Below are 13,531 nucleotides of genomic sequence, written 5' to 3' on the forward strand. Positions count from 1 at the left end.
GAATGGAAAAATATTTGTCAAGAAAACCCCATGAATTGTACTGACATATTGTGATCCATGAGCTCATAAAGAATCGAACATGACTAGATTGAACAACCCAAAGGCATCTTCCAACTCTAAATCCACATGTTTAATTCATTTATTCTCCATAATTCTACAATGAAAAGGCATTTAGGAGAGAATGAGGGCTACGAGCCCTATTGATAGATTGATTATAGGTAGAGATCTCCTCTGAAGTCCATCTCTAATACCTACCTCCTCATCCTTTGGAGGTGACCATGGATGGATCCTTACATAAGCAGGTACAAGTTCTGCTAGGTCATATAAAATAAGATAGAAAGGTTTTAAGTGCAGATCTAATGATACCATAGGAATCAAGCTAATTAGGTCTGAAGATATCTGCAATGAAAAGGTTGATGATTGGATGAAGAATTTTTCAATTGGGCAAAGAAGAGCTCCTTTTATAAGATACCCATGCAACGGCATGCTTAAGTCTAGGTTTAAGCACTAGGAAAGAGACAGAAGTAAGGTAATGTTTGGGAATGGCAATATTAACCCAAAGGAATGGAGTTCTGACAGTAGAATTCTAAGTTCCCTTGCAGGTCAGTTGAAGAGAGAGAGAAAGAGAAAGACAGAGACTTTGAAGCAAGGAAGCCTTTCTAAAGAACTGTACACTATACCAAGTCATCAATGACTTTCTCTGTTTCTGAGTAAAGAAATCTCTAGTCCCGGCCCCTAGCAACTGGTGGAATGTAGGATATTATGAGGGCAGAGGATTGTGATGATGGCTAAGGTGGAACCTGATGAGACCAAACCAGGACTCTGAAAGCGCTCCTTTGCTTAAATCAAGTCCATTTGGTTGCTCAGATGACAGCAGAGATCAGAGAAATTATGAAGGTTAAGGATGATGAGAGTGAGAGCTCTCTGACTGATCCGGGATATCCTATCGACCATCCCATCCTGACAGAAATAGGGCTTTCCACGGTAAGAGTAAGACTCTAGGCCTTGACTACCCTTACCCAGGCCAGACTTCTTAGTGTCTGATTGGGGAATCATTAAATAGGGGCAATCGGAGAATTGGAGTTATCTGAACATATTTGAGCTCCTGGAGGTCCAAGGATGCTCCTTCTATATCTCATTGGGCAACTAGATGGTACACTGGCTTAAAGTCAGGCCTGGAGTCAGGAAAAATCATCTTGTTGACTTCAAATCTAGCCTCAGATACTTACTAGCTCCTGGACAAGTCACTTAACCCTGTGTGTCTCAGTTTCCTCATTCATAAAATGAGCTGGAGAAAGAAAAAGCAAAGCACTCTAGTATTTGTCAAGAAAATCCCAAATGGGGCCACAAAGAGTCGAATAAGATGAAAAAAATGTTGGAAAAACAATATACTTCCTTGATCTCTTTCCAGCCTTGTTGACACTTCCACCTCTCTAGGTTTTTGTGACACTGACCATGACCACCGTCTTAGTTCTCCTCCTTCCTATCTTACCTATCCTCAGTCTCTGTCGGATCTATAGTCAGATCATAGTCATTAACCATGAGGGTCCCCAGAGACTCTCCCTGGGCTTTTCTCTCCCTCTGCACAATTTCCTTTGGTGATCTCATCATTTCTTATGGATTCCTTCAAGTCTCAGCTAACACTATCTTCAACAACAAGCTTTTCTCTAGGCCTCAATCTAAGTTCCTTTCCTCTGAGATTATCTCTCCAACTTGCTTATATATAAATATAAACATATATACATATATTTATCCTTTTTATACAAGTTCTTTTCATGTTGTCTCTGCTTTAGACTGTGAGCTATTTGAGAACAGGGACTGGATTGGTATCCTCAATGCTTGACATAGTGTCTAGCACATTGTAAAAAGTTGACTGACTTAATGGAAACCGGGTGTCTTTCACTGTTTCCTGGATTCGGTTCTCAAAAACAAAACAAAACACAAAGAAACCAGAAAAGTTGTTCCATGATGCCTACTGCCCACTTTTCTGAGTGCCTCTTCCCCCTCCATGTTTTACCTACTTTTCACCCCTTTCTGCTCACTATTCCTGCCATAGAATTCAGAACTCTAAACCCTAAAGGGGCAGGTAGGTAGTTCAGTGGATAGAGCACCAGCCCTGAAGTCAGGAGGACCTGAGTTCAAATCTGACCTCAAACACGTAATGCTTCCTAGCTGTGTGATCCTAGGCAAGTCACTTAACCCCAATTGCCTCGGGGGGAAAAACTCCTAAAGTTCATCTAGAAAAGAAGGGCATATCCTCTGTGAACAAGTCTAAGAGACTTGATTTTATATATTATCTAAGCATGTATGTATGTATGTGTATATTTATATATGTTTATGTGTGTATAGTTATTCTAAATCAGGGGGAAGGGTGCAACATCCCCACAATCTGGAAAATCCATGTAAAAATTTTGGCCCTCCTTTCACATTAGAGAAGTCTGAATTATTATGGTATTAAAGTATAAAATATATTGATATTATACAATACTATACATATATGTTTCTGAACTTTTTCTGCATCATCTATTAGCCTTCGTATCTTCTATGTGGCTTCCACAAAACTCCCAAAAAATTCCCATTTAATTTCACATGCCAAACATCAACATATTGAAACTGTGGTAAGGAAAGTTGTAGTGTGGAAGGGATAACTGCATATGTATATGTGTGTGTGTACACAGATATATACATATATAATACGTACATACATGTATATTGTGTTGTGTGTATACACATGCCTACATGTAGGTATATGTGAATACATGTACATATCATATTATTTATGTCTGTATATATGACTCATTATAATTGCTTTTCTTTGTAATTCTGAGGAGGGGCCCAAAGTCTTACCAGATTACCAAAGGGATCCATGATACAAAAAAGGTAAACAACTCTTGATTTAGAACAGCCCCCTCATTTGAAATATTTTTAATAATTTAATAAGAAAATTAATTTATTAAATTAATTTAAATAAGATTAAAATAAAACCAAAACCTGGGGTTTAAAGAGACATCTGCAGATAGTAACAATGACCAGGATTTGAAAAAGGATCCTTTGCCTCCAAATCCAGGGTGTTCTTTCCAATCAATGGAGTGAAGTTCCTGTTGAAAAGATGGGAGGGACTCATGTCCAGCTCCTTGCAACAGCAGGGTGGGGACCTCTGTCTAGCCTCCTCACAACAGGTGGGTGGGACCTTGTCTGTCCCCTCACAAAAGCAGGTGGGGACCACAGCTGGCCTCCTCCCATCTAAGAGGGGAGAGGCCTAAAACTTGCCTCCTCACAACAGAAGATCCCCCATGGAGGGGCCATGTCTCTTCCATCATCTGTACCCCCCATGGCACACAGTGTAGGGCTGACCTCATGTTGATAGAGGTCATAGAATCACAAAATTTTAGAGCTGGAAAGAGTTTAGTCCAAGTCCCTCATCTTATAGATGAGGAAATCAGAGAAGTAAGAGTAACTTCTCTAAGATCACGCAGTGACAGCAAGGAGGGACTATAGAATCCAGATATCCTTACCCCTTTTTTCCAATGTCATTGCCTATCTCTCCCATTCTCCACCCCTCTCTCCCAACATGTTTCAGGTCTGAAACTCCCCCAGTGGGTATTTTGCTCCTTAGCCTGCCCACTTTTTAAAAATCTCAAGGCCCCCTGAGACAACACTTTTAGTGTCAATGAGTTGATTCGATATTTTTCCTTTCAGGTAGATGGATGGGCAATCAAGGAAGAGAGACCAGGGGTAAGGGAGGGAGGATCCCCTAAGGTATTTAAAATCCCAGCTCCTCATCAGATCTTTTCTCTTCTCTTTTTTCCTCTTCTTCTCTTATCTTTTTTCTCTTCTCTATCTTCTCTTTTTTTCTCTTCTCTCTCTCTCTCTATCTCTCTCTGTCTCTCTGTCTCTCTCTTGTCTCTGTCTCTGTCTTTCTCTGTCTGTCTCTCTCTCTGTCTCTATCTCTCTTCCTCTCTCTTTCTCTGTCTCTCGCTTGTCTCTCTCTCTGTGTCTCTGTCTCTCTTTCCTCTCTCTTCCTCTCTCTCTCTGCTCTCTCTCTCTCGCTCTCTCTCTCTCTCTCTCTCTCTCTCTCTCTCTCTCTCTCTCTCTCTCTCTCTTTCCTCTCTGTCCACTTTTGCAGGAGGTTCCATATGTGACCCAAGATTCCTCCTATGACTTCCTGGAGGACGGTGGGGCCAGTGTGGAGGGCAGCCCCCAAGAGGAAGTGAAACAGATGAAGATGCAGGCCGCTGAGCCTCTTTCCTCGAAGCCAGCTCCAGGTAAAGGGCCCGCAGGCGATGAGCCCGAGCCTTCAGCTGTGCTCCGGGAGGGGGTGATGGAACATAGCACGGAGATGGAGCTGGAGAAGGTGAGGATGGAGTTTGAACTGACCAGACTGAAGTACCTGCACGAGGAGAACGAGCGCCAGCGGCAACATGAGGAAGTGATGGAGCAGCTGCATCGGCAGGCACCACCCCGGCTGGTAGGTGCCTGAAGGGCTCGCCAGGGGGAACCTGCACTGCACAGGTGTCCATCACCCAGCCAAGGGGGGCAAGTGGCAGGACAAAAAAAGGGAATCAGGATCAGAAAAAAGTTTCCTAGATCACAGGGTTAAGAACTGGAAATCACCTTTTATCTGAGGTCATATAATTCATTGAAGAGTAAATTGTGATTAAGGGACTTTTCCTAAAGTCACACTCCTAATCTAGGGACAATAAGTGAACAAGTAAATTATTTTACTATATTTGTACTAGCCCTTTAGCATTGTATGTATGCTGGCAATACAAAGAAAGACATAAACACGGTCCCTCCCCTCAAGGAGTTTACATTCATTTGAATTAAAAGGTAACTTCTAAATAATTTGACATGGAAGGTAATATCAGAGTACTTTCTAGTGTGGACTACTTAACAAGTCACTCCCCTCGCTGGGCCTCAGTTTCCCTCTCTGTAAAACTGACATATTAATACTAAGCCCGAATTAATTCACATGTTTTGTTAATATCATGGAGCCTTTGAGGTTGGTGGAGCCTTAGAAGTCATTCCCAATTAAATGTGTCAATTTTTCCTACAAATCATTACTGACACATGGCCATCCAATTTTTATTTGAACTTTTCCAGTCATGGAGAATTCATCACTCACTTCTGGAGACTGCCCATTATTGGACAGTTGGACAGCTGTGTTATGAAATTCCTCCTTTTATTGAGTGAAAATTTGTCTTTTATTAGTCCTAATTCCAAGCTTTAGTGAGAAAGAATAAATTTGAGTGATTAAATTCCCATGTGATTATCTTTTAAATATCATGTCCCCTCACAATCCTCTTCAAATTAAAAAAAAAAAAAACCTGAATGCTTTCAATAGTTACTTTTGTTTAGATCTACTCTAGTTTGTTGATGCATTTCAAATATTTTTAAATCAGTTTCATAAAATGTGATGTCCAAAGTTATAAGCAATTTTTCAATAGCATTCAGACCAATATTTGAACCCTACCTCTATCCCTTGAATCTCTAACACTATATTTTTTTCAATAGAATCACATTAGCTTTTTCAATAGCCAATCATATTGTTGGCTCATATTGAATTGGCAGTCTTTTGAATTGCTGTCATGCATGTCTCCCACTTTCTTTTCTTGGCCAATTGGTCAGTGACATAAAATACCAGATTTTCTGTTGTTCTGTATTTCAAGGAACTATGATTTCAACAATGTGTGTGGTACTCCTTCCTTATACAAAAATCACAACCACACTACAAGTTAGTGAATGGACTTTGAGAATCTGTGACAAAATAGTCTACTTACTGATAAGCATCTCCAAACTAAGTTAGACGCACCTCAGAAAATGAACAGTCTTTCATGCTGCCCATATTCAAAGGCTCATTCATCTTGGTGGTTATACCTACCAGTATTTGTATTCTACTGACATAGAATTTGAGTCTGTATTGACCCATTATAATTTTGCTCTCCCTCATCTTGTAATAGAGTTGGCCCTAAGTTCTAGAAAGCTAATGCTAGGGTTTCACAAATAGTGGTAGGGCCTACCATTTTTAAAATAGTTTGAGTAAGAGTCACACTGAGGATCAGTCTACCTACTAAAAAGATTCAGCACCAAGTTGGTCACCAATTCAATTATTTTATTGTTGATTTTTCCAACTACAGCAACCCACAAAGACAATCTGCTAAAGTGTAGGAGCAATTGTGATCTGTATTGGTTGCTGGAAAATCCATATCAAAGAAATTCATATTTGGATCTTTGAAAATATTGAAGTTTACTTATTATTATTAATTTTGGCCAACTGCTGTAGCCTTTAATACCTTTGTATTCTGATTGTATCTACTCTTAGTTATTGAACTAAAATCCCAGCTTTATCATCCTCATATTTATTTTGTTTTTGTTTTTTGGGTTTGTTTGTTTGTTTTTTAATTTTAGGCTGGGGTTAAGTGACTTGCCCAGGGTCACACAGCTAGGAAGTGTTAAGTGTCTGAGGCCAGATTTGAACTTGGGTCCTCCTGAATTCAAGGCTGGTGCTCTGTCCACTGCGCCACCTAGCTGCCCCGATCATCCTCATATTTGATAAATATGCCTTTTATGTATATTCAAATTATTAATATAATAGTTGAATAAGGCAAAATAAGTTCAGAATTCTGTGACACACTATTTTTTTTCTTGCTAAGGCAATTGGGATCAAGTGACTAAGCCAGGGTCACACAGTTAGGAAGTGTTAAGTGTATGAGATCAGATTTGAACTCAGGTCCTCCTGACTTCAAGGCTGGTGCTCTACTATGACATACTATTTAAAGATCATCCTCTACCTTGACATGGATCCATTAATGACACTACTTGGGTATGGTTTTATTTTCTCCCATTATTCTTCAGTGTTTCCATCAGTGACAAATTCCTGGCCTTGTAGGAACTATGTATGGAATTGACAACAGGATTTAGGTTTTTTATGGGAGGAAAAAAATCATAAATAACTCTCCCCAATGTGGCCACAAAGCAACCCAAGCTCAGTCTTGTCTTACAATTTTGCCTAAAATTAAGTATGAGGTTGTATATGGTGATAGATCACTGTACAAAGAGCTCCAATCATATTAGCTTTTTCAATATCCATTCTTGGCTCATAGAGTTAGTGCCAAACTGACGCCAAACCAATTTTCTCCTATTCTATTCTTATATAATTGACTTTGGTCTCTACTATAGAGTCCAATTGTCAAATATCAGTGACATTGATGCCCAAAGGAGTGAAAGGTTGGGAAAGATTACTGGGGGAAGAGAGGGGGGAGATGGCCCCATCTTCCCCAATTCAAGGTGAAGGCAGGAGATGATTGTTGAAGCCATAGTCAATGGAGGATCCTTCAGCTATCCCAGTGACTTGAAGCTATGTTGAGTTTCAGTCTCTTTTTTTCTCCCTACAGTTCCCAGGAGGATTCCAGGACCTCCTACTCCCCCAGAATCAGTTTGCTATGTTCCTGTATTGCTTCATCTTCATTCACATCATCTACGTCACCAAGGAGATGATCTTCTTCCTCTTCACCAAGCATTACCTCTTCTGCATTGCTGCCATTCTGCTCTGTTTGATTAAAACCTTGTGGTCTTACGTCCTGTGCCCCCCTGCTCTACCGACCTGATGGGTCCACCATGGAAACTTAACTTTTCAAGTAGGCGGAAGTTGTCCTCCCTTTCCCATCCTGATTCCTCCCTCCCTGGTATTCTTTCTTATTCTCAGGCATCAGACAATTCCACCACTCCCAAACATGTTCTGAAGAAAGGATTAACACTTTATTCCTGTGCTTCCCTCTCCTATGCTTTTTTTCAGGCTCTTCTCATAATGCATTTTCTTCTTTCTTGATAAAGGAATTTCATACACCACCTATGGGGGAACGGTGTGGGGGGGGAATCTTTCAATATCAGATGTTTTAGAGGGGAGGGAGCCGCTTAAGATCAATTAGCTCCAAGTGGAAAGATGAGAAATGATTTGTGACCTATTCCATGACCACTAATTTAATCAGCTTTTTTTTTCTTGTTTTTTTTTGGGGGGTGGGGGAAGGCAATTGGGGATAAGTGCCCAAGATCACACAGCTGGTGTGCTAATAAGTGTCTGAAGTCACCTCTGAACTCAGGTCCTCCAGATTGCAGGACTGGTACTCTATTTACTATGCCATCTAGCTGCCCCTCTAGCTTTTCCATAAGATTTGTGGAATCACAATAGGCAGGATTCCTTTTGACTATTATTTGAAATTAGATGCATTATTATCAAAAAGCTTCTTTCAAAGATCCTGTTAACCCAGGACTCTGAATAAAAACAATGACATAAAGATGGTAGCCAGACTGACAAGAACAGAATAGATAAACAGTCCAGTGCAAAATATAGACTTCTGAAGGTTCTCAGATGTCATTTTTTCCCAGGTGATATTGTCAGGGCTCAAGATTTTGTGTTAGAAGGCAAAGAGGTCTTAGCATCTACACTAATGGTTTTCAAAATTGATAGAGCAAAAACCTCCTTTTTATACTTATCATAAAATGATCTATGAAAATAATTTCTTAGTTTGTATTTTGTTCAAATAAAGAATTTATTATAATGTTTATGGTATAAAAATATTAGACATATAATATCAGATAGCACAACATACACAGGAATTGATTGATGGATTAAATTCCTCACAATTTCCTTAATTATTAAAAATAACCTCAATAATACTTTGTAGTATGGCATAATAGAGAAGCAGGCTTCAAATTTAAGAAGACTTGAGTTCAAGTCCCAGGTGTGTGACACGAGGATTGTGTGCTCCTGGACAAGTATCAACTTCTCTGTACTCCAAGCAACTTTCCATAAGAATTTAAGTTACATATGTAGATTTGCATTGGTAAAAAAGGTCAATTCTAATAATATAGTTATTCCTTCCACATTGCAGTGTCTAGGGGCATAGTGCCTCCACTATTTGGAAAATCAAAGTAAAAATTTGTTGGCCCTATCTTTGCACCAGAGAAAGAAGCCTGAATTTTTTCTTTTTCTTTTATAGGCTGTTTGCAATATTTTACTATAAAATTTGGGCTAAATAGTTGGTCATTTGGTCTTAGGTTCTATGTTATCATCTGGGATTCATGTGTCACCTGCAACTTCCCCAAAACTCCCCAAAAATTCCCACAATATATGGAAACTGCAATGGAAAAAATCATGATATAGAATGGATAACTTACTAATATGATGGGGTAGGCTCATTCTTTTCTATAGTTCTTAAAAACTGGTATCATTGATTACATTGTTACTCCTAATTTTATTCAATCACGATTCAAAAAATTTTGTCTTTATATACTATGTATTATATTTTATTGAATAATATATACAGCAGAAAACTTTTACACAAGTGAGACATTATACATAGTAGCAAAATTAATATTTAATTTGACCAGGAACTCTTTACATGTGGCCAAAATGTAATAATACTTTTCAGGTTCAAATTCTTATTTCAAACCAATAGCACAAGTCTGTTAATTGTTCTTACTCACTAAAGTGGCTTAGGTGGAAGAGAAGAGAAGGGAAAGACTTGAAATAAGGAAGGAGTTCAAATCTTTCTTCAGACACTTAAGAGTTGTTGCTTCTAGGCAATTTGTTTATATCTGCATCTCTGTTTTTTCATCAGTAGAATGATAGAATAATAGCACTGACTTCACAGGGTCATCATGAAGATCAAATGCATTAACATATGTAAAGTGCTTATGGCCCTTTATAAATATATTGACATATTTTGATGTATAAACATATAAGATATATATAATGATAAATAAATATATGTATATTTAGGTTAAAAGTAAATGTCATATTTGTCCATAGCAATGAATTCCTTAATCATTTTTGTTATCTAGATCTTAAAAATCAAATTAGAATTGTCTCGCTGGATTAGTCAAGTGATTAAGAAGCTACTCTCTTTTGGGCATTTTAAAAATTAAAAACTATTTTTAAAAATTGTAAATGTATTATTCATAGCTCTTTTCCCATAATGTATAGTTATTTTTTCTTCCTGAATCAGTGTATGATTTGAAGGTTTTTCATTAAGTTCTTTGGAGTATTTGGATAACTTGGATCTAGTGAAGAACAAGATGGAAACCACTTTCTTTTTTTTTTTTTTTTTTTTTTGCTGAGGCAATTGGGGTTAAGTGACTTGCCCAGCGTCACACAGCTAGGAAGTGTTAAGTGTCTGAGGTTAGATTTGAACTCAGGTCCTCCTGACTTCAGGGCTGGTACTCTATCCACTGCACCACCTAGGTGCCCCTGGAAATCACTTTCTATTTTTCATTAATTTATTTGGAGTATTTAGATATTTTGGAACTGGTGAACAGCAAGATGGAAGTCATTGTCTAAAGACTGTTTTCAATTTCACAGTCTCAAAAAAGAAAAGAATCACGAATCATAGAGAAATTAGCACTGATTCCATAAAACAAAATATCCCCACAAGGTTAAATACCACATAAATTAGTGCCAGAGAAGTCTAATGTTTAAAATTCTCAGTGCCCTTTCTTTACCCCTGCCACAGCAAACTCAAATTTTCAGGCTTTTGGCTGGGCACTTGGACCATAGGGAAGGGATAACCCCTATAGCTACAATGGAACTGATCAAACATGCTACCCCTTACCTAGAAGGATGAAATTAGGCAAGTCATTTTCCTCATCTCTAAAATGTAGTTAGATTCAATAGTTTCTAAGGTTCCCTTCCAACTCTAAATCTATCTTATGATCCTATGATATGTGAGGGGAAGGAAAAATCAGGTGGGGCTAAAATGCCAGGAGAAGCAGCTTGACTTAGTCATAGTGTATAAGAAGATAAACCACAGAAAAAAATAAATCAAAAAACAGAATCCCAAAGAGAAAACAAACACAAATTAAGAACACATAAGTCAAATGAACTAATGATGCCTGTTGAAAAAAATGCTGTTAATTTCCCCAGAGATTGTGGGACAACAGAAATTCCAGAATGGTTCCAAAAAGAAAATACATTAAAAAAATTAGGAGCGGATTTGAAGAAATTATAGCTCATACTGAATGCAGAATTAAAAAGCAATTATCAGAGTAGGAAAAAACTGACTATATGGAGTAATTCTCCAAAGAAATAGAAGCTGTGTGAGAAAGAACGTTTTTTTTTTTTTTTTTTTTTTTTTTTTTTATCACAAAAGTAATGAAGTGGAAGAATATTCAGCAGAAGAGAAGTGAATGACATTTAAAAAGTTAGAGCAATTTCAAATGCTTTGTTTCAGTGTATGTGATTCTTCATAACCCCATGTGAAATTTTCCTACTAAAATATTGGAGTAATATGCTATTTTTCCAGCACATTTTATATTTGAAAAATAAATGCAAACAGGATTAAGTGATTTGTCTAGTCACATAGCCAGTCTCTAAGGCCACATTTGAATTCAGGAAGATGAGTTTTCCTGACTTCAGGCCCAGCAAAATCCATTCATTACTTTAGTTAGCTGCCAATTTAGAGTGCTTAGTTTAAAAAAAAAATTCACCACCCATGGAGGATTCTGGTAAAATGGCAGAATTACAGGAAAATATCAGTCTTTACAAGTTTCTTTCATAAACAAGACAAAATATTGCCTCAAAATTAACTTGAATGTCACAGATCAGGGTAAAGTTCTTGTCCTAAGAACCACAGGAAAGAGCTAAGTTCCAAAGGCAGAGCTGTTTTTCTTGATTTAAGTGCAAAACACCTCAAGGTGAACTCTACTGAATCAACAAACACTGGGTTAGGTAGGTAAGGCTGGGTGGGAGGGCACAGCCTGTGCTTCAGGAACTTTTACTGTGGACATTGTGGGGGTCAGACAGCTGAGTAGAGGAAGGTTGGAGAACCCTCTGCTATCATAGGATGTTAGTTGTGCTGACCAGGCACAGTCAGTCTTAGGTTGTGGTTGTGGGAGAGGGTGACTGAGCACATATTTATTGAGTTCAGTAGCAGAGGAGTAGGGACCCTGCCAGCTATGGGCAGTTGCAGAAGAGTGGAGTCCCATGTTTCAGTTCTAGAACTTAGTGATGAACTGAAGTTTGTAGCTTCAGGAGGGACCCCAGAGAACAAGAGCATTTGTGGTAACTGTGACTGGGGGCTCTAGTTGTGAGAGACTGGTGAAACAAGGTAGACATATAATACACAGTAGCAAATAATTGTAGTAACCGTATGTTTGACAAATATAAAGATTTAAATTTGAGGGATAAGAATTCAATATTTAGCAAAAGTTACTAGTAAAGTGATCTAGAGAAAGCAGTCTGGCAGAAACTGGGCATAGATCAATATTTTACACCATTTATCAAGTTAAAGTCAAAATGGATAGAAGACCTAGATATAAAAGAAAATATTGCAAGAAAATTGGTAGAACATGGAACATATTATATATTAGACATGCTTAGGAGAACCATTTATGAATATACAAGAGATAATCAGTGTGAGGAATAAAATGGATAATTTCAATTACATTAATTAAAAAGAGTTTGTACATATAAAACCAATATAGCCTAATCAAAAAGAGAGCAAAAAATTTTGGTGTGGTAATAATTTTATAGACAATTTAATTAAAGGTCATATTTCAAATATTAAAAATTTTGTCAAACAGAAGTTGTTCCCCAATTGATAAATGGTCAAAGGACTTGAATAGGCAGTTTTTCAATGAAGAAATCAAGTTTACATATAGTCATATAAAATGCACTAAATCATTATTGATTAAAGAAATGCAAATTAAAACAACTTTGAGGTATCTGTTATACCTATCAGAGTGCTTAAAGTGATAGAAAGGGAAGGTGACAAATGTTGGAGGGGATGTGAAAAAATTGGGACAATAATTCACTATTGAAGGAATTGTGAACATATCCCACCATTTTCAAAAGCAATCTAGAATTATTCCCCAGGAATTAGTTATAAAATTGTATATACCCTTTAACCCAGAAATAACACTATTAGATCTTTCCCAAGATGATCAGAGAGAAAGGAGAATAACATGTTCTAAAATATTCATAACAGTTCTCTGGAAGTTGAGGGGATGCCCACTAATTGAGGAATGGCTGAATATGTTGTGGTACATGATTGTCCTGGAGTACTATTGTGCTATATGATGAGCTAGTTGATTTTAGAAAAATATGGGAAGTCTTGCATGAAAATAATGAAGAGTGAAGTGAGCAAAAACAAAAAATTATACATAAAAGCAATATTGTTTTAAAAACAACTTTGAAAGACAAAGACATTTTGAGTATTATAAATACTAAAAATCAACCACAAAGAACCTATGAAAGAAAATGCTTTCTAGCTCCAGAGAAAGAATTGATAAATAAGAATATTTATAGTATGGTTATACATATATAGATAGATATTTGTTTTTATTGGTGGTCTTCTCTATGGTGGGGTAAAGAGAAAGGAAAAAAATTAAAAGTTCAGAGAACAAAAGGAAACATAAGGAAGCTTAGAAAAATAAAGTAGCTTTGAAAATGATGTGTAACTTACTAGTTATTAAAAAATAAAACATATGAAATGAAAATTCATGGTTTTATTTTGAATCTTTTTATGTTGTGCTA

The 13,531-nt window shown here is 37.4% G+C and overlaps 1 protein-coding gene across 3 annotated transcripts; it reads left to right on the forward strand.

Moving 5' to 3' along the window:
* Nucleotides 1–786: 786 nt before the first annotated feature.
* Nucleotides 787–7,972, forward strand: TMEM247 (transmembrane protein 247). Of its 3 annotated transcripts, none has more exons than XM_074286729.1 (3): nucleotides 787–984; nucleotides 4,127–4,468; nucleotides 7,395–7,972. In XM_074286729.1, exons 1-3 carry the CDS (start codon nucleotides 868–870, stop codon nucleotides 7,605–7,607), a joined length of 672 nt encoding a protein of 223 aa, XP_074142830.1. In that variant the 5' UTR covers nucleotides 787–867; the 3' UTR covers nucleotides 7,608–7,972. The 3 variants fall into 3 exon arrangements, with proteins under 3 accessions (XP_074142830.1, XP_074142831.1, XP_074142832.1); XM_074286730.1 differs by lacking the exon at nucleotides 787–984 and adding an exon at nucleotides 3,243–3,343; XM_074286731.1 differs by lacking the exon at nucleotides 787–984 and adding an exon at nucleotides 3,252–3,369.
* Nucleotides 7,973–13,531: the final 5,559 nt, after the last annotated feature.

This window comes from Sminthopsis crassicaudata, chromosome 2 (genome assembly GCF_048593235.1).
Source record: "Sminthopsis crassicaudata isolate SCR6 chromosome 2, ASM4859323v1, whole genome shotgun sequence".
Taxonomy (NCBI): Eukaryota; Metazoa; Chordata; class Mammalia; order Dasyuromorphia; family Dasyuridae; genus Sminthopsis; species Sminthopsis crassicaudata.

Coding starts and splice junctions, on each gene's coding strand:
- TMEM247 (XM_074286729.1), top strand. CDS start 868: ATGACAGCAGAGATCAGAGAAATTATGAAGGTTAAGGATGATGAGAGT. Junction 985..4,126: donor CAGAAATAGGGCTTTCCACG/GTAAGAGTAAGA, acceptor CCACTTTTGCAG/GAGGTTCCATATGTGACCCA. Junction 4,469..7,394: donor GGCAGGCACCACCCCGGCTG/GTAGGTGCCTGA, acceptor TTCTCCCTACAG/TTCCCAGGAGGATTCCAGGA.